The sequence below is a fragment of the Agelaius phoeniceus genome, chromosome Z (assembly GCF_051311805.1).
Source record: "Agelaius phoeniceus isolate bAgePho1 chromosome Z, bAgePho1.hap1, whole genome shotgun sequence".
Lineage (NCBI taxonomy): Eukaryota > Metazoa > Chordata > Aves > Passeriformes > Icteridae > Agelaius > Agelaius phoeniceus.
Window position 1 is genome coordinate 44,405,453 of NC_135303.1, and position 25,593 is coordinate 44,431,045.

General features: G+C 40.3%; 1 protein-coding gene across 9 annotated transcripts in view; it reads right to left on the bottom strand.

Moving 5' to 3' along the window:
* Nucleotides 1-11,339: 11,339 nt before the first annotated feature.
* The window catches only part of MOB3B (MOB kinase activator 3B), an 86,660-nt gene continuing 72,406 nt past the window's right edge, over nucleotides 11,340-25,593 (bottom strand). For all 9 annotated transcript variants that reach the window (XM_077171246.1, XM_054652159.2, XM_077171251.1 and 6 more), the window contains one exon: nucleotides 11,340-16,306. In XM_077171246.1, the coding sequence (XP_077027361.1) occupies nucleotides 16,277-16,306 (30 nt within the window). In that variant the 3' untranslated portion in view covers nucleotides 11,340-16,276. The remainder of the gene's footprint in view (nucleotides 16,307-25,593) is intronic.

A 25,593-nucleotide genomic window follows, 5' to 3' on the forward strand; every position in this document is an offset into this window, starting at 1 on the left:
TGCTGCTCAGGAAACAATCCCTGCTTTTGCCTTTACTGCAAACGGAAGCTCAGGCAAAGCCCACCCACACCCAGCTGCCCTCAAAGGCAAAAGGAGTGCCCCAAAATGCTCCCTGGCTGCCTCCAAGCACAACAATGGCTTCTGTAGGGAGCGTAAAATGTCTCCCCGACACCAAAGTGTAGAGGAAGATGTGCTGTAGCTCATGCTGAGGTGCCCACACACAGTCCATATCCCCAGAAACATTCAAGGTCAGGTTGGCTGGATCTCTGAGCAACCTGATCTACTTGAAGAAGTCCTTGATCACTGCAGGGATGGTTGGAGTTTGTGACCTTTAAAGTATCTTCCAACCCAAACCATTGTAATAGTCTACTTTATTTTTGTTTGAAAAGCTATGAGATCAGAGGTTAATATGAGTGGGTGCCATCTGATGCTTTGGAGTTTAGTGGATGGGCAGTTTTTTTATTTGCAGCCACTTTGTATTTTGCCTCCAAAAGATCCTTGGCATACCCTCACCTGCCCTTGTCCATGTACAAACAGCAGTTCAGAAAGTTGTGGAACACAAGGAACAGTTGCTTCTGCATCTTTTCTATTTCTTCCCTAGCTTTGAGACTCAGTGACTAGAGAAAAAGCAAACTTGAAATTTTACCTGTTTTTTTCATATCCATATATGCTCACCTAGACCCTGTATTTTAAGCTCCAGTCTGCAGTGTCAGTTTCTTCCCTTGCAGAGGCCTAGAGGGGATTTTTCTACACCAAAAACTGACTCCAATGCAGCCACGGCTATTCAACATCCAAAGGATCTTTTCTGATTTTATTGGCTGACCTATTTAGTAGGAACTACACCATCAAAAGCACATTTTTCTTCTTTGAGGATTGACACCAGCTTTACGGCTATTTTAAACCCTGAGTTTGCTTTACTATCCTATTTCCAAGAATTGATATTAAAAATGCATCTCTGCAGTGCTCACGGGCCCCTGAAGTACAGTGTCCATTTTCTGGCACAGAGCTTAACAAAAATATCTTCCTCATATCCTTTTATATTCCTCATAAAAATCATAACCAGATTGTAATAAATAGGGCCAGGAGACCATGTCCTTTAAAAGGCCTTTATTAAAGACAGCTCTGGGTGGGGAACCCGAGGGGTCGCGCACACCGCCGCTGCTCCCACTGGACGATGCTGAGGAGGAGGAGCGCAGCTTTGTCTCTCTGGGGCAGAGCTGGGGCTTCTGTCCTCACGGGAGTCCTTAGGAAAACCATATTGGCTCGTAGCCCAGGGGTATCCTCCAAGCTGGGTCCTATCCAATTTATGGTGACAGGACGGAATCTGGCTTTGGTCAAGAGTGGGTGACTTAGTGTGGTTCTGGTGGGTTAAAGTCAAAGCTTATGTGCTGGTTTGTTGTTTTGAGAGGGTTCATATAGTACCAACAGCCTCTCATTTGAATTCAGTCTGAGTGCAAGTCCTTCTGAGAGCAGGGGAGCAGGGGAAGTGGTTCCTGAAGGGAATGGATACAAATCCAGGGTGAGACGGAAAAGGGTAGAAATAGAGAGTATGATGGGGAGAGATACAAATACAGGGTAAAATAGTAACATCTAACAGCGGCAATTAAAGGCAAGTCCTAGAACTCTAACATTCAATGTTTAACAACAGACCAACACTTCAAATTAAGACCTTATCAACTTCATTATCATCAATTACCAATTACTACTCTGAAAAAAAGCTCTCATCTCCAGGATTTCATTCCTCACAAGATGAAAAAAGTGAAACCCATCAGCTGGTTCCTTGGATAAAGAAACAGAGATATTTGGAACTTCATGTTCATTGCCGACTCAATTGTATGCGCAAATATAATGAGATGAAAAACCACAACTGGGCAGATTGCAGTCATCTGCAACTATGTGTTTCAGTAGCATCCAAATTCCAGATGAGCCTCATTTATGTGGACTTTCCATCCTCACTTTTTTTTTTTTTTTTGCTTGACTAAGCTACAATTCTTTCAAACATCTTAGTGATTACAATGTTTTTTGTTTAAAGATGTAATTACTTCTAACCTTAAAAAATTTTTAAGATAATGCACAGTGTAGACGTTAAGTAATTTTTGTTATGATTAACATTAAATTAAATACCTGGGAAATATATCCTATTTGTAGTCTGTAACAGTCTGCCAAACTGCCAAACTGTTACCACCCCTGTACCAGTACACTTGAAAGAAATTTTAAGGCTGGAGAATGTTTCTAGTTTAGCTGAAGTGAAAAAAGAGCAAATTCAGATCTGAAGCTACAAGGTCTCACATAAGTAAATGATATGGCTCCCTCTGCTGACTACAGAAAGACAAGTCAGATTTTTAAAATATAAACTAAAAAAAAAAAAAAGAAAGGAGAGTTGCAGAACAAAATATTAATAAAATCCAGCAGCTGAGAAATTATATTAGGACAATAGAGGGCTATAGTTTTTAAATATTTATTAAATCAGCACTTTCATTAGCTGAATTACTTATGAGTATAGAGTTGACTCACTTTATACACATAAGCAAGACTTTAAAAGTTGACAGAATAATGCAAAGATGAGAAGGAGGAGCATTTCTGGTGTGGCACACTTGGATACAGTCTGCAGCCCTTGGAAATTCAATAAAATGGCTTCTGACTCAGTGGAATGGACTATGATCCTACGGCCATCTCCATTCCCAGAGGTATTCACTTTTGGTTGTAGCAGTCACTACTCTTCCAAACTTTACACTCGGGCATGAGCACTTGAACTCTTTCTGGTGAAAAATGTAACATCTTTATTATCACTGGAGGTGAGTGTGTGTCTCTCTGGAGGAACAGAAGGCTGCTACCTCTGACTGAGGTAGACTGAATTCAAGTGTTAAATCCCTTGCTGCAAAGGAGAGGAATGGCACAGAGGCAACTGGCATGTAGTCATCCCCTCTGCAACCATTCCAGGCAGTGCACAGACCTGTGCAAGGAATTCAGGCTAAGATTAGGCATCGTGTATGAGACACTAAAGACTTGGGTCCATATCCAAAGCAGTCTAGGAATGACTGATTGGCTAAAGAATGAATAGGGGTATAAAGCAATATCAAAGAGCTACCAGGGTGTTTGTAGTGCAAGACATGAGAAAATGTGATTTTGAGCTGAGAGGCTAGCAAAACTAGACACATGGTAAATGCAAGCTGTGGAAAAGAGCCCCCACAACATGACACTGAAGTTATCCAGATTGGTTGTGGGCATATTTTTGCTTCCATACAGTGAAAGTTAAGATATATATCTGCGCACCTGAATTGTACAGATAATCTATAAAAGGTTTAATTTCAGGCTACTATTCTTAGCTGTTTTGCAATTGATCTACAAGAATCTAATTCTCTTATTATTTACTTTTCTCCTTTTACCACAAATCACAGATTGTCTTCCTTTTTCATTTTTCAACAAATAATTGTACTGCCTGACATCTTAATGAATAAGCATTGCTAGAGGAGCAAAGTTAATGAGATCGATCCTGCTAATTTCCTGTCATGGTCTTTGAAAATGCTTTATGTTCCACACATAAACATGTATTCTACTTAGGATTATCTCCTCCCCTCTTTGCCCTCATTAAGTGCTCCAGGAGGGAACCAGTTGAGTGTACCAGAGCCAATACCTCCTGCCCGTAGATTTTCTATTATGTCATTTTCTATTATTTCTTTTCTTGGTTTTTCCGAAACAAGTACCAGAGGAGGCTGTTGCTAACAAAAAATGCCCACAAAAACACACACAAAATCCCTAACAACACCCCCAAAAAGCAAAGAAAGAATTAAACTCCAGAACAGAATAAAATATGAGGCACTTCATACTAGTCTAGAAACTAATGAATTTCTCCTCATGAATTGCTTTCTGTCCATCAATCACAGAATTAGTTTTTTAGTTAAAGCTAGCAAATGGAATATGTTGCATTCCACTTGGAAAGAAAACACATATTTTTCCATCTCATAACTAAACATATATGTAGTGTATTCCTTAAAGAATGGAGTTCCAATGCCATTTCTAACATGATGATTCCTTGCCACAGCTTTACTTGGAACAGAATTTTAGCAATTCACTTTTATGCACTTGGGTTTGACATCCAAGAAAAAGGCTTAGTAACTTTAGCCTACAGAGAGAACAAGACAAAAGGATTTGGACATTTCCTGATCTATTTTTTTCCCTTCCTCCTAGACTTAGGACAAAAAGCCTAAGGCAGAGTAGCAGAGATACTTAAAAAAACCAAAAGAAAACCAAACCAAACACCAAGCAACCCAACCAACGACCCATCCACCCAACCAAGCAAAAAAAAAACCCAAAAAAACCACAACCTGAAGAGTTTAAAGTCTGTACAGAAGAGACAGTCTTGTTTTCCTTTATTTAAATATAAAAGTACATGGGCAACAGCTGATATTTTTACTTTCACATAAGAACTAGAAGAGTAAAAAGAAAAGAAAATACTGTTTCAGTGTTTGGACTTGAAAATATTTAACTAGTAACTGTTTCGAGACCTTTCACTAGGAAAAGTAAAATACCCTATCTCTGTTTGCTGTCTTTTATTGGTTGAAACAAAGACCTTTCTCATTCACTCACTCGTACTGTGGGTTTCTCTGCTTTGTACATCGCCCTCTTCGAGAAAAGGAGAATGTCCCGTTCCACTATAAAAGGGGAAGTCGGGGAGGATTCTTTTTGGCAGATTTCTCAGATGAAAATAAAACACAAATGCAGCAATATTATATCTTGAGAACCGTTTATTGATGCAAAAAGGTAAGTGTTTCTACTAAAAAGAGGATGGAAAAAGGAGCAGAGGGAAAAAGAGAGAGATAGAGAAAGAAACAGAAGAGAGGGACAGCGTTACCATAAGAACGCTCTGTCAGCGTCGGCAGACGGAGCACGCCTGCTGCCAACCGCGGTGTGTCTGTGGCGAGCGGGGCACGATCTCCAAGCAGCAGCCGTCTGTGTGTCTCTTCCATTGGCGACGGACGGGCTGCCGTGGCTATGGGTGCGCTCCTAGAAAGAACTGCGGGTTCTCGGGGCGGTAGGGGCACCGTAAGAGCAGGTGGCGGCGGTGGCGGAGCTGCGGCTGTGGTGCCCTTGGCGGCCACAGGCAGGTGGCTGTGGGCCAGCGCTGCACAGGCCGTGCGGCGGGCAGCGCGGGAACCAGCGGCGCGCTGGGCTGGGCTGGGCTGGGTGCAGGCCGCAGTCGCACCCGCTCCGCTGGGGAAGCAGTGGAGCACGAGGTCCCTGTGCTGAGCTGGTTCGTGGAAAAAGTGAAGCAGGGCAAAGCAGGTACGGGTAGGGAAGCAGGACCATGGGGGGAAAAAGGGAGACGGGGGGAGAAGGGCCAAGATGACCCTCGCAATGAGCCTCTGATCCCTCCAAGAAACGGGAAGCAAAAATGGCTGGCGTGGCGTCGCAGCTGTTTGCTTTAATGTGCTAAGGTTTCTGCCACAGCCCGACTTCACGGGCGTTTTTGGGAGGCTTTCTTTGCGGGCACCCGGGCATCTACCACCCCCAGCCTGTGGCGGGTTCTCTTGCAGCCCGATCGTGGAAGTTTTTTCTGCCGTGGTCCCCTGCCAGGTGAAGCCTCTCGGGGGACAGGGCTGTCACCACGTGTACAGCCCTTATAGGAATCGTTTGCCTCATGTATACCATGCGTTGAGGCATAAATAAAAATCAGATTGGTCCCTCTCAGGGAAGTTTATTTCATCCCTCTGAATACGTCTCATGACTGGGCTGGATCAAATAATGAGCCTTTGGCTGTGCCACAGGTGCAGGAAATAGCCAACCTGTTAGAGTAACTGTTTTGAATGAATGCCTTAAGTCCACCTTGAATCCTGTAAAACCACCTCTAAAGAACAGGAAATGGCAGCAAAATTCAGTCCCATTTGTCATTCCAGTCACTGAATGAATGAATGGCTCTAAGAAGGTTTTTATAACACTTGCTTTTAGAGAGGTCAGTTTTTCAGCCATGAGTTTGATCTCAGGTGTGAGTTTGGAGTTTCATTATGTTCCCATTACAATAGTTTGATTAATTTTCGGAGACCAGTTTGGATAATTGTAACCTGTGGAAATGCAAGAGCTCACAAATCAGAAGTAACAAACTAAAGACATTTTTTTTCCCCAGCACGTGAAAGGGCAATGTCAGAAACAACAGCAGTACAGGCTGGCCTTCAACATCACACTCAAGGCCTGCAAAGTAAGTTCATCAGCTTTAGTTGTTTTGCTCTTTCTTTCCTCTGCTGTATCTTGTATTTTGGAATTGTTTTTTTTTCCAATGGGCTGGTATAAAGAATGATTTATGTAGGCCCATTGAATGAAATCAGCTTGTGAAAAGCTGGCTAATAGCAACAAAATGCTATGTCAAACTAAGGTAACGATTTATCACAGTTCCTGCTCATTCCATCCTCAGGAACATTCAGGTTGTTTGAGATAGAAACCCTGGCAGACACTTGACATTTATCTACCAGTAAAATTCAGTTTTTGGTGTGTTATTTGGAACAGACATTTTGAGGGTCAGACATACATCACAAAGCTCAGGATCATGCACTGGTGATTCTAAAAGTCAATTTTTTTTGAGTCAACTCAGACTCTTCCTTTAGTTCAACCTTCTTCCCATTTTTATATCTATATGTCATGTCCAAGTAACTCTGAGGCAGAAACACAGACTGGGCAAGTCTGATTTCATTGCCATGGATGATCCTTAGAAGAAAATGATCAGCAGATTGTTTGATCAATGCATTTTGAACGCCACTACTAAATCAAAACAGTATTCTTTGTGCACTTTTCTTTTTTTCATACTGATTTTTTTTCTGCTAGGAAAATCTAGCGCAGGATTGCTTAATGAAGCGTGTCCTGTCAGTTAGACCTGTTACTTAAGGAAATTAGCTCTCCTTCCCAGGCACATGCACTCCCTCATAAGTTGATTGACACAATCATAGAACCATAGAGTGGTTTTTATTGGAAGAAACTGTAAATGTCACCTAGTTCCACCCCCTGCCTTGGGCAGGGTCACCTCCCTCTAGAGCAGGTTGCTCAGAGCTCCATCCACTCTCCTTGGACAGCACCTTGGGCAACCTGTTCCACTGCCTCAGAGAGCTCATAGATTCATAGATCTGCCTTCTTTCAGTTTATAGCCATTATTCCCTGTCCTATCACTACAAGCCCTTGTCAAAAATTTTCTTGTAGGTCCTATTTAGGTATTACACACCACCCTGTTTGAGAAGGACAAATGCAGTATATTGGATTATTAGGATTTTGGGGGTGTAAAGAGTTTTTCAACTAGCAAATATCATTTGTCCCTTCACACTTTATCATGTCATAGCTCCCTGAAAATCAAGTAGATCGATTAATTTGCGATTGTTAGTCTGGGAATGGCGACTGGGGGATCAGGTGACTTAATTCTTGGACTTAACTCTGCAGGTCTTACCTGTGTGTGTCCCTGAAGCTACTGGTTACTATGAGAGGGTTTGGACTGCACTGTTAGCTTATTTCTCTGATTATTTTCTAAGATAAAGCCTCAGAAAGTTTAAACAGGAGGTGGAGTAGTTTTCTTTATTTTGTTAACATGGTATAAAGTGCATGTACATTTAGTTTACTGAACACTTGTCTTCTGGGACCACATGGAACAGTTTGTGGAAACATCTGATTTTTACAGCTTGAGACCAGGGGAGGCTGAAAGACAGAGACTATGAGTGAAGTGCACTCCAGCACAGCATGGTGAGACGAGGCTTGGATAATCCTGTAAAGCTGACTTTAAACCTTAGGACTATCTGCAGACTCAGGAGGTCTTCCAAACCTGGGCTAGAATTCTATAACTATCACTGCATCCAGTGATTCTGTTTTTACTAATGAACATTGATGCCAGTGTATCGAAAAGAAATTGACGATTTGTCTAAAAGGACAGCACCGCTGAGACAGAGACCACCAGCAATAATGGATGCAGCTTTGTTCAGTTTGTTTGTTCCCAGCCATTTTGATGTTTTACTGCTCCATCCACACAAGGCTAGGTGTGTTCAGCAAGAGCTGTCCTTCATTTGGTGAAAGTGATGTCACTTTTTAGAAGCCAGTCTCTTGCTATGAGACCTTTCCAGTGCATGAGCCGGTGGCTGTTGCCCATTGCAAGTCAGAAAGGAACATGAAACATGCTTAACACTGAACCAAAAAAAAAACCAACGTCCTGATTTGCAGAGCTGACTAGCCTGACAAGATTTTATGATGCTCTAGGAGTACTCTTCGACACAGTTCATAGGTTGTAAATGCCAAATTTCATAACTTGTCTAGTTTTGGTTTACGCTTTTGTGGTTTTTTTTTTCACTTTTCAATGGATAGAATGTGATTACACCAAGAGAACCCTACTGTTCATGCGCCTCTCCTCTTAACTACTGCTACCCTTTGTGCCATATTTATTCCTGAATGGTTAGTAATTACCTACAGTGTGGCTTTTAAGGGTGTGAGTAACGTGTGGGTTTTACTCTGCCAGAATGGCTCCACGTTCCAAAATGCATGCATCAGGTGGGTGACACCTTCAGATGACCTATAAATTTACTTTAACTGCTTTAATTGCCATGACATTAAACACAATCTAAGGTTTCAAACCATGAGCATAATCTGTTCCATGTCAGATGTAATTTTTTTTTTAATCAGGAAGATCTGCTTGTTTTTCACCCCATCACATGCTAGGTTTGCCTCACTTTTACTTTATGCTCTCTCCAAGGACTGTGAAGAGCAGTTTGGAATAGAAAAGGTGGCTGGATCCTGCTTTGCCATCATACTGAGCAGCAGCAGGAAAAAAATTGTCCCATTTATGGTGGTAATGGATAGCTGAGACAACTTGTGTAGTGTAGCAAGGCATGTGGGGTGCAATAGCCAGTGTCACTTCTGCCCCACTCCTTCACTTCTTGGCTGATGCAGGGAGGTGCCTTCCTCTTGCTGCTCACCTTTCACTGCTGTATGGAATCAGGATAGGAAGGCATGCAACAACATTCTATAGGAGGGTTTCCTACTGTGCTTTCCCCTGACAGGTCTCTTCTGGTCTCCACAAGGGGATTGTTAACAGCACATGGAAGAGCCTCTTCACTGCGGGACAGCCTAGATAGGCTGCTGTGGTAGCAGGCCCACCACACCACTGGACTGGAGGCACTGCTGGCAGTCCCTAGTCCAATGCCACACTCAGAGCAAGGTCACTTTGAACAGGTTCTTCATGTTTGTAGTACATGGTAGAGATAATTAATGCTATTAATGTATAAAATATTGTAAGATCCAAGCTATGTCCAAGCTATGACCAGACCCCAGCCGGGAGCAGAGTCTTATTCATCCAGTTCCCCCGGAAGATGTTAAGATAATATCAGGTCCTTTAACATAAGAATGGAACCTTCCTGAGTTCCTGAGTTCTTGAGCCTTCCTGATCACTGCCTTCCCTGGAATGCCAGGACCACTCAAGAATGATTTTGCACCTCGAAAATTGCATCTACTACAGTGATCACCAGGCGCCACCCTGTTAAGTGTGAATGCCACTTCTCCAGAGTGCTCAGGCAGCATCCAGACACCTGGATTGGATTTTTGTCTAACTCTGCACATGTATGGCCCCAGTTCTGCATGTGAAGGGACACAAAGGAACATTCGGTCATCTCTGCCTCAGGCGGAATAAACTGTATAAAAACTTGCTGCGCAAAGCAGCATGTGTGAACAGGGGAGACTCTGACATTTGGGGGTCAAATCCGTGTGTTCACCCAGTGTCAATCCTGGGTTCGGCGCTGCCCTTGGCTGTGGTAGTTTTTTGCTGATCAAAATTCTGTTTCGCTGACAATCTAATAAATCATTGCTAAATTTTCCTATAAATTTGGCTCTCGATTTGATAATTTATAACAATGTTTAACATGAAAACATGTTTAACACAAGTTTCCTGTACTTTGTGTCATTGGATGCCACTGAGAAAAGTCTGATTGTTTTCTTCACTCACCTCTTTAAATGTTTATATATAGGGATAAGATGGGCTTGTACAGTGGGCTTGTACAGGATAAACAGTCCCATCTCTTTCAGCTTCCCCTTGTGTGAGAGATGCCCTTGTTCTTTCATCATGCTTGTGGCCCTTTTCTGTATTCCTCCAGTCTGTACTGTCTCTTGTATTGATGCATCCAGGAGTGGACTTAGCACTCCAGGCATGTCTCACCAGGGCTAATCACAGAGGAGAAAGATCAGCTCTTGAACTGCTGGTAACACTCCTCTTAATGCAGTCCAGGAGGCTATTTGACATATTTGTCATGAGGGCAGATTACTGGGTTGTGGTGAGCTTGGTGTCTACTGGGGCCCTGGGTCCTTCCCTGCCCAACTCCTACAGCCTGGTCCTCTCAATTGCAGGACTTTGCACTTCTCTTTATTCAACTCCCTTCATGAGTTTTCTCTTGGCATTTTTCTACAAACTTTTGAGGGCCCTCTGAATGGTGGCACAGCCCTCTGGTGTACAGAGGTGCACATGCTGCCCTGCAAAATTTCCTGCTACTCTTGCCATTGAGCTTCTTTCAGCTTGCCAAGTTCCTCAGCTTCCCTCAGCAGCTGTTTTCCTGTTACTCCATTAGTTTCAAGATCTCTAATCTTCAGAACCTCCACATGCCAGAGAGAGTCCAGCATCAGCTCTCCTACTGGGTGTTGTCTCTACTGTGCCATTTTTAACCCCAATGCTCCTGCTGCCCTTGAGCTCCGGACCTGACTCGTATTAGGTACAGTAATTTCAACATGTAATTATGCACATACATGTGCTTATCGGTGCTTTAGGAATGAGGACAAAGAGAACAATGCAGTGAGTGCCCCAGTTAGAGATGCTAGAGATAGTTTCTATTGCCCTATTAGAGCTCTTTTCCCTCTGTGGCAGCCAAGTTCTAATTGAGGCTCTTGAGTTTTGTTTTTAGGAGACAAAACTTTGCTTTAACTGGCTTGGTGCTACTTACGCATCACTCCTGGAGGCTCCTTGGAGTGTCTCACCAGGACTCAGGTAAAGGACATGATGAAACCCATGAGTTACCCAAGCTCAAACATTTGACAGGCAAAAATGAGCAGGCCAGCTTAGCTGAGGAACAGCTACTCACATGCTTTGTTGGATCCCATAGTGTTGGTGAGAGGCTGGCCAGTTGCATCAGCTTGATATTTGGTTGCATCAGCATGACATTTGGTCAGTTTTTCTTGGTATCACATTGGTGACAGGAGGTCTGTGAAGCTGGTGCATTGGCAGTGATGGGTCTCACTCACCTCTGTGTCCAGGGAGCCTGCCAGAAACGTCTGCTCTGTGCTATGAAAACCACATACATTTTCCTTGCTGAAGAGTTAGAAGGTAAATAACTCCACAACACTTCTGCATTGTTATGTGTATTTTATTTATATTTGCATTCCATTGCTTCATCCATTATGATTGGTTTGAAAAGTAAACTTTTCTTTTAATGACTACAACAGTTAATGTTGGTCTCTCTTCCCATACAGTTGAACAATTATTTAATAACAAACAACTAAAAAAGTCCAAGACAAATGTGACAGTATTAAAAAAAATTAACACACCAAACAGAGCTGATGCATGGAGGAAGAAAAGGAATCAACCACTTATTTCTCAGAAAGATGCATTCCCCTAAAAAATTACCAAAATTAAAAAAAATGTATTTTATGGGAAAGAGCAGGGAGTGTACTCGTGCATATGCTGATGCTTCCACATCCATATCCCCAAACACACAAAGATATGTATATATACACGCACATGCACAAACACAGACACACATGTATTAGACTGGACAAGTAACTTTTTTCTCTGTGAGAAAATTATTATAACTTTTAATTATATTAATTATATCTGTCTTTAAACCAGGAAAACTTATTAAAACACAGAACAGAAACTACTTTAAAAGCTCTAACATATTTGGCTAAACCTTGGAAATCACTGCCTATTTAGCATAGAACACACAAAAAAATCAACTTTGATAACTATTTAAATGTACACCATCACCAGGTTCTTAGTGCTGATTTGGCTTGCTTTGCCTTTGGAATATGCTCCATAATTATTAAAAATGTCTTTTATTAAAAATTTCTTCCAACAGGTAGGAAGAAATATCTAACCACTATACTGGATGCCCCAGTGTTATCCCCTTTCTAAAGCCCATAGAGCAAGCATGCTTTATTATAGCAATCATATTTCTATTTTACATGTAGTGACTACTGTTTTGCTGCTCTTGCAGGAACCTCCTGTTCTCGCTTTTATTCTTCTGAAGAGATGGTAAACAGCCAGCCAGAAAGCCAGAGAGACTTGATGGTCTCTCTTCAGGGGGCATAGGTGAGAAGTAGCCCTTTTAGAGGCAGGGAAGCAGGTGAGAAAGCTACTTTTTGTAACAACAGTGTCCGTGGGGAAGCAAAAGGAACACTGAAAGGCTGAAGGCTGGCTCTGAGACCTCCCATCCAGAAAATGAGAAACCTCAAGAACATGCAGAGAAGGTAAAAAGCAACAGGAAGGACTAGCTTTTTGTGAGACATCTCCAAAATACGTAATTTATTTAACCCAAAGGTGCTTAAAGTCCTTTTAATCTGTTAATAGAGACTTGACAAGAGTGGCTTCCCAACTACAAAGAGTATCATTCTCTGTATTCTCTCCACAGACAAGGAATTTGTGGTCCCTGAGGACAGTGTTCACCCATTAAGTTTCTGCACATCTTGAGCTGTTGTCTGTAGGTCCCTGTAGAGTTACACCTTGTCTGTTTTCCTCTCTTTCCCTGCCTTGTTCTTAATGAATCCATTCATCAGGAGAGTCAACTTGCCTGATGTAAGTTTTGCTGCTTTAGAGCCTGAGTTCTTGGAGAAAACTAGTAAGTTTCATAAGTCTCCAGCTTCTCTCAAATCTGATAGAAATCAATTTCGCTGTTGTGGATTTAGTAAAAAAACCCCACCCTTCAAAAGACTCTGGGACTCCATTGTTCATAAAACCTAAGGAAGTTATGTTCAGATTTGTTTCATATTACAGTTGTCACTAATCTATGTTAACACAAACCAGAAGTTCATTACAAAATCTCTTATTACAGAGACAGTCAATGAAAGTTCTCAAGTCTTTAACAACTGAAGTAAAGTTTGGTTTCATAGGATCCTTTCACAATCTTTCATTACTTCAGAGTATTGCTGAGTTTCTATCAGTTGAAATGATTCCTCTATAAAGGCACTATGAAGTGCCTTGAAGCTTAACACAACAGCATCTTTAAAGGTAAGTATCAAGGAAAAGAATATGTAAGAAAAACAGAACCTGATTGAAGAACTAGAAAAGTGATTAAAAAAACCACAACAAAACAAAAAATCCAAACAATAACTTCTTTTTTCTCTCTCCTTCCCCACCATTCCCAGTCCCAGAACAATGTGGAATGCTGGCATTATTAGAAACATACATAATAATATGATCAGGTAGAAAAAGCATTAACAAGCGAAACACGATTCTGTCTGTTTGTGGCCCTGAGCAAATTATTGATGAAGCTGGAACACTTGATCAGAAGATTCAAGAGGAAGCTGCTTCTCTCTCCCTATGGGAAGGGGTAAAATGGTACTTTTACCTAGTGATGCCACATTCCAGACATTTGTATTTGCTTGTCAGCTGCCACAGAGTGGAACAGGAGAGATGGCCTGTGGCATGTGATGGCCTGGTGGTGGCTCACTAGCTGTGCTGCAGAAGCACAGTTGGGAGATACTCAGCAGAAGGCCACACCTTGGCAGGTGGAGGAAGGAAACTCCATGCTCTTCCTAGCAGAATAAGCAACCAAAACAAGTACACTTTTCCCTCCTTTGCAGCTGGTTCATCTCCTGTGTAAAAATGGGCTCTTACCATTACAGGGATTTTGGCCAGGTCAAACACAAATCCTCTAGGGTTCAACTTTCCATTTCACTCTTTTGCTTCATACAGTGTGCCCTACCAGAAAATGAAACATAGGGGTTTGTGGGGGAAAAAAAAATTTAAAAAAAAGGAAAACACTTCCAACTGATAAGTTTTGTATTCAAAAAATGTATACATTCACAAAAAGGTAACTGAATTTTTTCTCAGGTAATTTTTTCTCAGCCTAATCTTCAGACTCAACTGCAGTGAATAGTCTCAAAACAGCATATGGTAAGTAATGTAATAAAATGAAGACTAAATTATGCATAAAAATTATGCATAAAAACATGTTTTTCAATTTGTGTAGTGACTTTGATCTTTATGCGCTAAATTCCACACCTTTGCATCTTTATGTTAATCTTTCAAATACAGTGTTGCCCAGACTGAGAGCACCACATGGCAGCTGTCCATGGTGGCAGTGAAATTCAAGTACACTGCATCAGCTACAGCTCCATCTCAAGGAGTGCCATAGCCCAGGCACTTTGAGGAGTTCAAGACACCCTTTATAAGCAATTGAAGTTATAATTCCTGGCAGTTGCCAGCTACATGAACCACCCCAAAGAAGTTATATTTTTCATCTTCTTTAAAATGAGGCAAGCTCAAGAATACCTGTGGTAATAAATTCCAGAAGCTAGTTATATCCTGCAGAAGTGCCAGCAGAACAGAAATCATCTGTTTGTGCATTCCAATCCCCAGAGAATTAACCTGATTGCAAAGACTGCCAAAGGAGGTAAGAACACTTAGGTCCATCCCCTTGAAAGCAAAGGATAATGCTGCTTATGTAGTTCTAGAGATGCAGAAAAGCTCCCATCATAGGTATACCAAATGTTCACAGACAAAAGCACTTTTTCCCAGCAAGAATTTTACAAGCCCTGATTTAAACAAGCAGGTAAATAAATCATCATGTGCTACAACATTGAGCTAGAAAATATTTGCTGTTCTTCTTTAGTGTCTGCTACCACTTTATTTCAAATGTTCCAATCACTGGATACTCCATGAGATTTTCTTCTGTTTCTGTCTCAGAAGATGTAAACATACCTAAACTTACTCGAGGAGAAGGCAGCAACACGGTTCAGCACTCACTCAGGAAAAAGTAACTTTTCACAATAACACGAGTGTGCAAAATTCATTACAAGGCACAGAATACATAGATGTGTTCCACTTGATTCCCATTTATTCAGAAGTATTTCTCTTGTGATATTCTGTATCACTTTCATTTTTTAATTTTTTTTTTTTTAGAAGAAAGCCTCCTCAGGGCACATTTGGCATAGAAGATTTGATTTGCTGCAATGGATCCTTCTAGACTATCCATACACATGTTCATTTTCCAGAATTAAGTTCTGGAAAAATGTATTGTGTTAGCCCAGTGTATAAAGCAAGTCACATTACTGGGCACTGTTTAGCTGCAACAGGGACCTTCAATTAGTCCCTCCTGCTCTAACCTTTTTTACTACTCATCTTTACTGTATCTTCCTGCAAGTTACCCCAATTAAATTTATTTTTCTCTGAAAAGATGAAATTTTAGGGTGATTGAGAAAGATCCTTTTCCTAAAGGGATAAAATTAAATTAATTTTCACCCCTAAAGGGTATGAAATTACATGACAGATTGGTGTACTTCATTGGGTACTTCAGGAAAATGATGATTGTAGCTGTTTTTTTTAAATGTAATACAGAGATACTGAGAACATTTGCTGTCAGTCACAGCATGAATTCAAGGAAAATACCTCAGCACTGCAGAGCTATATCTGGATCCCTGTTCATGTATTTGAAATCAGAAACCCTTCCATTGTCGTTAAATTATGAGTCACAATGAAGCATACTCTGTCTGTTCAGCTGAAGGACATGGCTGTCTTCCCGGAAACACAAGGCTTGCTAGCATTTGGGAATGGCGGCCAAGATTTGGGTGGCCTGGAGCAGGGTAGGGGGCATTAAAGGCAAAGTCTTCTTTCATTCCAGAACCTCTTAATAGTCTGTTGCAGTTAGGAAAGAAAGCACATACCAAGAAACAAAATAAAAAGAAAACAAAATTGCAGATTTCATTTCGAAACAACTAGTCTGGAGGTCAGCCCAAGGACCTGAATTTCAGTAAAGCTTTAGCAGCAGGGGCACTGTCTACTATTGTCTGTGGCTGAAGAGGTTCTTATCCCTGATAAAGGAGCTAGAACTGATATAATTCTTCTTTTTTCTCAATAATCCATGTTGCTCAGTTGAGGTTCCTAGCAGCATATTTAGGGTTAACAACATTGACACTGGAGAGAAGCATTTGTGACAGTAACTGTGGCTCCCAACTTTCCTGCTTTCAGGGATTAACAAGTAGGCTCAGTCCATGAGGGCTGTCATATTCTTAAACTCTGCAGTAAGAAGGAAATTAGACTTTGCTTTTGTTCAGTGGGTAGTTTTTAGTGACACATCCTGGTTGTCATCTCTTTCTGTAAAACAAGAAGAGAAAATAAAAACAAATGGCATTTATGATAAAGTGTGCACAGGCCTCTTCACTGTTAGTATTTCTGCAACTCTGCAAATTCATGTGGTTTTATATGGCACCATGTTTCTGCCCCTTTCTGTCACTTTCAAGGACAATGAACATACCTGCATGTAAAATACAGCATTTTGTCATTTTGACAGCTTTAATAATGTAATAAATCCCTACCCATGTCAGGTAAATGGTGCTGCATCCCCCTGCCCTAAGAAATAAATCAACTGCAAATGCCAGAAACCTTTTAATTTAACGTAAGAAAAAGGATTCAAATCATTGTCATTGAACCTGCAGCCAACACGAGTCCTAGATATATCTTCTCTGCCTAGCTGTTTTACCCTCAGGCACAAAGGGAACACAAACCTTGAGGACTTGACCAGAGCTGTGGCATTCATCTCTAGGATAGGGTTTTGGACCATTCACAGACTCCGTCAGGAACTGGGGTTTGGGATCCACATAGGATTTTATTTGATCTGATTTACAAACACTCTCATACAAACTCTCTAGTAACTGGCTGCCCCATTCTATAAAACTTCATATTTGTCAGCAGATTTCTGGAAAGGCATTATCTGACTAACAGCCAAACACATACACCAGACCACACAGCATTTACCTTGGAAATCAATTGAGATTTACCAAGTAACCAGAGGTCTCTGAAAAATCTCTTAGCTTGCTTGAATAATTTTTTTATAATTTTTAAGGTCATTAAGATCTAATGCAAATAGCTTCATGACAATTTTGTAACTGTATCTTACTCTGTGTTTAACAAATTGCTTTTCCACCTAGAATCCTACACATAATTATGGGACTTTCTCCTCCTTTTCCAAACCTTTAACTGGTTTTTCTTTCTTGTATATTTATCTTGCATTACTTGTTATTTTGTTGCCATGCATGTAGGAGAATGGGATGTTGTCATTTGTTATAAAGACAATGGCAATTAGTACGGGAGTTTATACAGTAATATGTATAATATATATCACAGTGATTTCCACAGTGATATATACAGAAAACTGAACTAGTACTGGCTTCTCCTCCAAGTTGTTAAAGATGACAAAGCTGACTGTTCATGGAAAAATCTGTCTCCTTTTCTTCTTAAATGTTTTTGTGGTTTTTTTTGGGAGTTGCTTTGTTTTGTTGTTTTGGTTTTTTTTTCCTTAAATAGCTGGGATTAGGTTTATTTCATTAGAGCAACAAACACAAATGCAGAACTAAATAAAATCCAGCAGAGTGTTGGACAGCTTCCTACTGAAGATTAATTAGGTATTCAAGCATTTCAAGGCAGTTTTTATCTTTCCTGGCCCCTAATTTTACACATATTCAGTGTCTGCATGTTTGTAGTGTACTTCCTATAATCAAGGCTGATAGATCTGTGAGGTAAAACACTGCAACTTCCTTCTGCAACTTCTGCTGAACAGTGATTTTCAGTCAGACTGTATCATCTTGCCCTGTTATAAAAACAGTCCAGGGAGTAATGTGGACCATATCAGAGCCATTGTAAACTGGGCCACTCTCCTTCAGACACAGTGGGAGGCAAACTGCAATAGCATCAGAGGTAGGAGTCTAGATATGGATAAATGTGTCCAGGAAAAGGGCAGAGTAGGAACTTAGATGATCTATGCATAAGATGTAAACAAGAGGCCTTTATGACAGCTATGAAGCATGAACCTATCATGCTATTTCTAACTTCTCTCTAGAGGCAGAATTTATTTTTCATAGTAATACAAATTCTCCCCAAGCCTCTCTCTCCCTTAATTTCTAAGGTTTTTTTGGTTATACTATTAAATCCACAGTCTTCTCCCGAGATCCTATTTCTCCACCCTGTCAGGAGAACATTGCTGCAAATGGCAGCAATGTAACTGTACCTTCCTTCCTGCAAGGCCTTCTGTCCCAATGGCGGCTAGGCTACAGTATTGGAAATTTTCCCAAAACTGTAAAGTCAGAAAAACATTTAACCTTAATAAACATTGACACCAATGATGCATAGAAACATTCTCTGTATTGATCTATATTGTTAGTGGTAAATGAAGGACACACACACAGGTACAGTCACAGTGCATGCCTGCATATATGTGTGTGAGCTTTTACTGATATCACCCAATGACAGTGAATTAGATGTGCTTTAAAAAAAGATAAAGCCCATGATTCCTCTGATAGTGAACTGGTGCAAGCTTTGTGGGAGTGACCCACTTCTACTTGTTATTTTCTTAGAGGAATTCACAAAACAACCAGGAAATAGTTTCTCAAGAGACTGGTATAATTTGGATGCTGGCAAAGAAAAAGTTAGCTTCACTCAAAATGCTGGTGAGAAGGTGAGGAAGGGTCATATCCCTAGCATCCAGTCTTGGCTGGGTGGCAGCATGAGGTGTGCTGTGTGCTGCAGAGCCTGCTGCTGAGCCTGTTACTGAACAAGCTGCTCCTACTTGCCAGACTCTGCCCCCTCAGAGATACTTACCTCTCAACTCTTCTCAGAGCCTGCTGGCATATCTCTTGCTGATTCTGATGGGAACCAGAGAACTTAGCACACATTCCCCCCTCCACTTAACTCTGCAGAACAGTCCCCCTCAAACCTCACGAAAGATCTGATCCTTAGTTACTCTGCTGCTGCACAGCCTTAGGTGGAGCACTGTCTAACAAAAAGCTAACAAAAGTTTTTCACTTTCTCCTGAGTCTCCTTGGGTTTGTGCTTCTGTGAAACATCACTGTTCATTTTAAACTGGGAAAGGTGGAGAAGAATGCTCTTGACTAACAGTTACTGATTAAAAGCACAAAAGAGTATTTCCCAAACACAGCAGATGACAAAAAGCTATCAACTGACTCTTCTGAAAAGGCAGGAAGACTGAAAATGCTCTTTGCCTTAAGGTACTGTGATGCCCAATCCCAGCTGGATCTTGAATGAAATATAAAGGCTAGACAAACAAGGGAATCAGAAAGTCAAACACAGAGACACAGATAGGCACACAGGAGCACTGAAAATTTTTCAAATTTTTTTTTTTGCTTGTTAACAGAAACTCTCCATACCAAAACTTTTGATACCAGATGCACTTCCTTTTGAAAATTAATTACAAGACACTCCAGAGCATTATTCTGCATTCAGACTTACTCCTGCTCTCAATTCTGGATTACACAGTTAACTCAAAAAAAATGAAGGCAGAAGTAGATGCTGTTTTTCAAATCCAAAATGCAAATCAGAAGCCTGGACCCATTCTATGTGTTGGATATGCCCAAGACTAGTAACTAGAATTTAACATGGAACTCACTTCTAAGGAACATAAAGAGAAACATTTGCTATTCTTTATGATGTCCTTCAAATATTTACTTACTTGCTGAAATTAATGCTAACAAGCCACTCTGTAAGCATCAAGAATCTATCTGATTTGTTAGGATTTGTGAATTCACGGAAGAACACATTCCTGAACATTTTTCAGGGAATACCAACTTGATTTCACAGATGAAGGGAAAAAATAAGAATTTATAAAGGTAATCAATATTTATATCTAAATGTCTGGCCCTCTCCCTTCCATAATGCTCCAACATAAATTTCAGATACATTCAGCACATAAATCTATACCTGACTATTTCAATTTTTACTCCTCAGTTCACCTTTAAATGCAGCAGGAGAAGAATGGAAAAAATGCAACAGAGCCAGAAGTAGCTGAGAAAATCTCTTTTTAATATGACAAATTTACCTGTGCTAAGATATTGATTGCATCTGAATAGATTACAAGAAGAATGAATTTCCCATAAAGAATGATGTTCATCAAAGAAAATTGTGTTTCTATGCTTATGCAAGTATAATATATAGCTGCCAAAACACAAGGCAAAAACCCTTCAAACAAACATCACCTTTGAACCAGTATATAATAGAAGCCAGAGGCCCCTCCTGTGCAAAAGCTGATGAGAAAGTAGATGAAGTGAAAAAACTGTGTAAGTGATAGTATTCTATAAAATAATAATAGGAAAAATAGGAAAAATAATAAATGCAATAATGACCTTTACTAAAACCAGTGTTACTTTAAAGACTCAAATCCTCCTTCAGTGCCTGGGTCTCATCCTAACTTCCAGTTCTCCAAATTGAAGCAAAGCATGTCTTGATATTCCCTCTCCTCAGCTCCTCCTGCTGCTACTTAGCAAGCCTAAGGATGATGTGGAAACATCTCCTTTTAACCCTTTGACAACTCTTTTAAGCACAGTGAGGTTTTTAAATGTATATACAAGGGTATTCACAGACAAGTGGACAGAGAGAAAGCATTACCTGCTGACAGGCAGGGATACCTTGCCTGGAGGCACCCCTCAGCCTGGAAGACCTGACCAAGAGGCAAGGAGAAGGACATGCCAGCAGCGGGCACCGTGCCAAATACACTTGCCAAGCTTACTGACTCCACAGGGAGCCACTCATGTCTGCAACCAAATACTGCAACCAAAAAAACCCAACCCAAAAAAAAAAAAAACAAAACAAAAAAAAAAACAAAACAAAAAAACAACCCACAAACAAAAAACATTGCCCAGCATTAACCGCAGTCTCACAGGTAAGGAACTTACAGTCTATTCAAGCATCTTGTGAGGCAGTGCTGGGCAGAAAGGCAATATACAAACAGGCCTCCCAGTTTATGGACTCATAACAGTCCATTCCAACCTGACCTGAGGCTCTGCTGGGCAAACACAAGCATCCCTGGGACACACATTTCTCCTCCCTATGCTCATGGACAGAAAAGCAAGCCACAGGGAACGGTATATGCACACAGAGAGGCACCAGTGCAGCCAGTTCAGAGTCTTTCTGTAGTTCACATCACAACTGTAAAATAAGCAGATGAAAAAGAGAAAGATCAGTTCATCAAAGCACAAATGGCTATGATATCTGCTGCTTTTTATTGCTGCTTTCTTCACAAACCTCTCAATAGTTAACAAATAACTAACATGTGGACAAAGTTCTTTGTGTCCTGATGACAAAAGAAGCTGTTTACAATGGAATAGCACCGGATCACTGCATCTGTGATCCTGTGCTGCACAACTAATCTGTATTCAGATAGCTGACTGATCAGGATAGGAAGACTGACAACAGAATTGAAACAATAAATTAATCTACAAAACTTTTTTTTTTTAAATGGAAATTTTAGTTAGAACCATACCCTGAATATTAACTTAGAAATTGTTCTCCAAAGTTGGTAAAAAAGAAATTCCTCTACTTCTTCCGTTACTGCTCTCTCTGTATCCTGACTGAAAAAAGCCCCAACAGACTGGTAATTGCTGTCCAGTGGGTATATTGATCATTCAGTTATTTCCTTTGTTAGGTTTCACAATGTCTTCCACTTGAATGAGTCTCAATTATCATGATGCACAGCATTAAATTAATCTCTCAGACAATCTCTTTGGCTTCAGGGTAGTTATTTTGAAGCTAAGGACAGGCTGACAATAATCCTATTTGGTTCCTCCTGAATTTGTTTGGCAATGTTTGCAGGACACAGATAATACTCCTGTCTGCAAATGTAACCCCTTATCACTGATGACAAAGGTATTTTATCAACTGACTGCAAGCAGGAACAGATCAGGAAATTACCCTGCCAAATACACTTGTGAGTAGAGCTAGACCCAGCTAGATACAAACTACATGCATCTGGATGACTGACTTGCTTAAAATTGTCATATTCTAAGGAGGTATTTTCACCTTCTGCATGTTTTTGTCTTCTGTAACAATAAAATAAAAGTTGGGTTTAGTGTACCTCACCATATTAAATGGACTTGAAATGTGTTACTTTTTACACTGAAATGATGCAGAGTGAATAAACAAACACTACAACTATATTTAGCATTAAAATTTTTGCATAACATTAATCAGGAGACATGTTAGTTCTCTACTATGAACTACAATTTTGTTGCATATAGTAGGTATTTTGCATAGATTATTTTATATACTAACAGATCTGATTAAATGGGACAATAAATACATCTTTCCTCATTTCTTTTTTCTTTTGCAGAACTTCTAAGTTGACGTGACGTGAGATTTTTTTTTTCCTTTGACAATTAGAAAAAGCGGACTTGTTTCTCAGTTTTCTGGTTCTTGAAGGTTTAGAGAGAATATTAACAGTTCAATCCAACACTCAATCAAACTAATAGAGTCACTCAACAAGTACGGTCAAATTAAGAAAACCCATACTTAAGTAAAGTAGCTTTTCTGAAATTTCTTCTGTATACTGCCTTTACATTTGCCTTATGACTAGCTAGACTATTGAAGGGAGCTGTTAAGTGCTAAAGAAAGGAGATCATAGGCACTTTTTTAACAGTTAACCAAAATCTCACTAGGAAAGTCCTTCTGTCTTCAGTCAAGTACAAGCAAAGCAGCTGATGCAATAGAAATAGTCACTAAAAATGTGCCAGAAATTATATATTCAGAAAATTCAGTGCACCTTAATTCTCTGCTTTCTTCGAGCACCAGTGTTGAGAATTCTGTTTTGCAGCAATGTTTAATCCTAGAATTCTCAATTGCCTTCTAATTTCCTGCAGAACATGGAAAAGATGGCATTTACCTATAATTGGTTTCTTTAGTTGGTGATCAGATCAGTTTTTTTAGAAATTCACACTGCTTGTACAATGTAAAGAAAATCCTGTTAGATATTAACACTGTAACTAGACTGGGGGCAGGAAATACTAGGTTGTTTGAGTTTTTTGGTTGGTTGGTTGGTTGTTTTTTTTGCACTTCTGAAAGAAAAAATGAACCCCTATTTTCTAGTTGACAGCAGTGACTGAACAAGTCTGAACAGGACTAAAAGTTACATGTTACCTGCCCAAAGCTTAAGCCATCCTGGCAGCACACACAAACACACTGGGAAGTCTGGAAGGATAAACAGCTGGAGGTATCTTTAAAAGAGTGTCTTAATATTACTGTTGTCTTGCTTTTTCTAAGTGCGGTAACACAGGACACCTTGAAAAGACCTGAAGGGCTGTACTTTGATAGCAATGTGCAGCAGTATCAAAGTAAAACTGGGTAGCTATAAAGGATAGTGACAACAAGAACACAGTAACTATAATGAGATTAGTTCTCCCGTGCTCTTGAGCTCAAACTGTCCTCTTCTGATTGGCAAATAATTTGTATTTCAGACTCTACTGATTTGTGGATGCATTCACTGCTTTCATGAAGATTATAAGTGGATATACAAAGAATATGGACTGGAAAGTTTAAATTCTAATTTTCAGCATCAACATAAAAACATAGCTAAGTGGACAAACAGATATTCTGGGAAAAACTCCAGTGACTTAAAATAGGAATCCTTTTATTTTAAAATATATTTTTGAAAATTTCGTCTGCATAAAAAGTCTCTTCTAATCATCCTGTTTTACACAGCTGTGCTTCATCTGAGATACCTTTGTCAAAATGCCAATGTTTTTGCCATGTTTTTCTAAACCTGCTACAGCTGAGTTTTCCACTCTGAGTTCCGAATGAAATTAGTGCCAGAAGTGTTAGGTTTATAGTCTTTTTACTACATTTACGGCATTTTTCCAATGACTTGCCTGATGAGCAAACATTCTTTTGTGGTATAGATAAAGATGCAACAAAGCTGCTAATTTTTTAGTGAAAAGATATAAATTAGACATAATGCAGTAGCTACTTTGGCCTCATGCACAGAGGCAGAGTGACAAGACTTACAGAGCTGAGGGACTGATATTTATGAGGTCTATAACCCTAGAAAAACAAAAAGCACAAAACAGAAATTCTCAAGTGTTTACCTGAGCACTATATGACTACTTTACTGTTAATGGCACATCCTGAAATAGACAGAAGACTTGGTGGAACTTGTGTGAAAACAGAGGCTTCTTGCTTTGGTATCTTGACTTTCATGTCATAATTACTTTTAGGCAGCTCCAAATACCAGACGAAAATGTTTTCAGAAACCAATCATACCACATAGCCAATGGAAGCTTTTACAGTGAGAATAATGAGGCAAGGAAATCCTAATTTCCTTGTTTATCCTGCAGAGGAAGTCCATACTCATAGAGGCAATTACCAACTTCACCATTTTTATACACTCAGCTCCACTGATGGTCACCACTTTCAGATGCAATTCCAGCCAGTTGCTACTGGGGCTGATAGTCTCTGCATCTAAATGAAACCAACATTTCAAAAGTAAGCAGAATAGTGCATATAAGCAATATATTTCTCTACTTTTTGTCATTCAAATGTAATTATTCCTTTCTGCTCTTATGAAAAAATGTTTATAACAATTACTTTGAGAAAAAGCTCAATAGGATGTAATTTATTAAAAAAAAACAGCTTGAGAAGAATAAGTGAAGCAGATTACTATATTCTGCACTCTATTACCTCGACCTCTGAAGAAAATTTTGCTACCATTTTGCTTCCAGTTATTTAGGAATCCGCTGGGAAACTAACTGATTTGCACTGCTATCAAACTAGTAGGAGTGGGATGGACTGAGGTTCCCCTCCTGCTGGCACCTTTAGTTTAAAAACCTCTTCACCAGCTTGGCAAGACTATGGCTGAAAATGCTCTTGCCCTCCTCTGACAGATGGACCCATCAGTGCCCAGCAGGGAAAAGCTTGCTCACTTCCCATTCCCACCAGTGTAACTCCCATAGAAACAGCAAAGCAAATCAGCAAACAGCAAGTTAAGGAACACAGAAAGCTTTGGTCTTCCTATTTCTTTTGTATGTGGCAAGGATCCAGTTTGCTGCTGAAGGTAGGATGTAGAATTAAGAGCAAGGTCTTCTCTTGGTACAACTCTTATTTTGTGGCACCAGAGTACTTTGCAAATACTGTTAAATTCAGGCTCATAAGACTTCTGTCAAATGCTAGATATTTTTATATGTCACATAAGAAGATTGATGAAGATACCTATAACCCAGAGATAGGCAAAAAGCCTAAAACAAAATTGGAAACAGAAAGTAAGTCTTTAACCAAGAGATCCCATATGACTTACTTACAAGAGGTTGCTTTGTACTGGGCCTTACTGGAAGGGTTTTGGTGGCAGGGGCTAGCAGGGTGGGTTATGGTGGCAGGAGATCCTGTACTGTTTTGTGCCAGCCAGCTACTGCCATCTGCCCCTGACACCACTGCAATAAACCCACCGTGTGCCAAAATTTCTGCTGAACAAGTGCATGGTGCCTCTGCTCAGATATTTAAGAAAGCAGCAGCTGTTAAGAGGAGAAGACAAATGGTGGCACTGTTGGGACGTGGTTGGAGACATATTTTTGGAAGGAAGGGCCATGTGCCAGAGCAGACACAGCCCTGAAGGG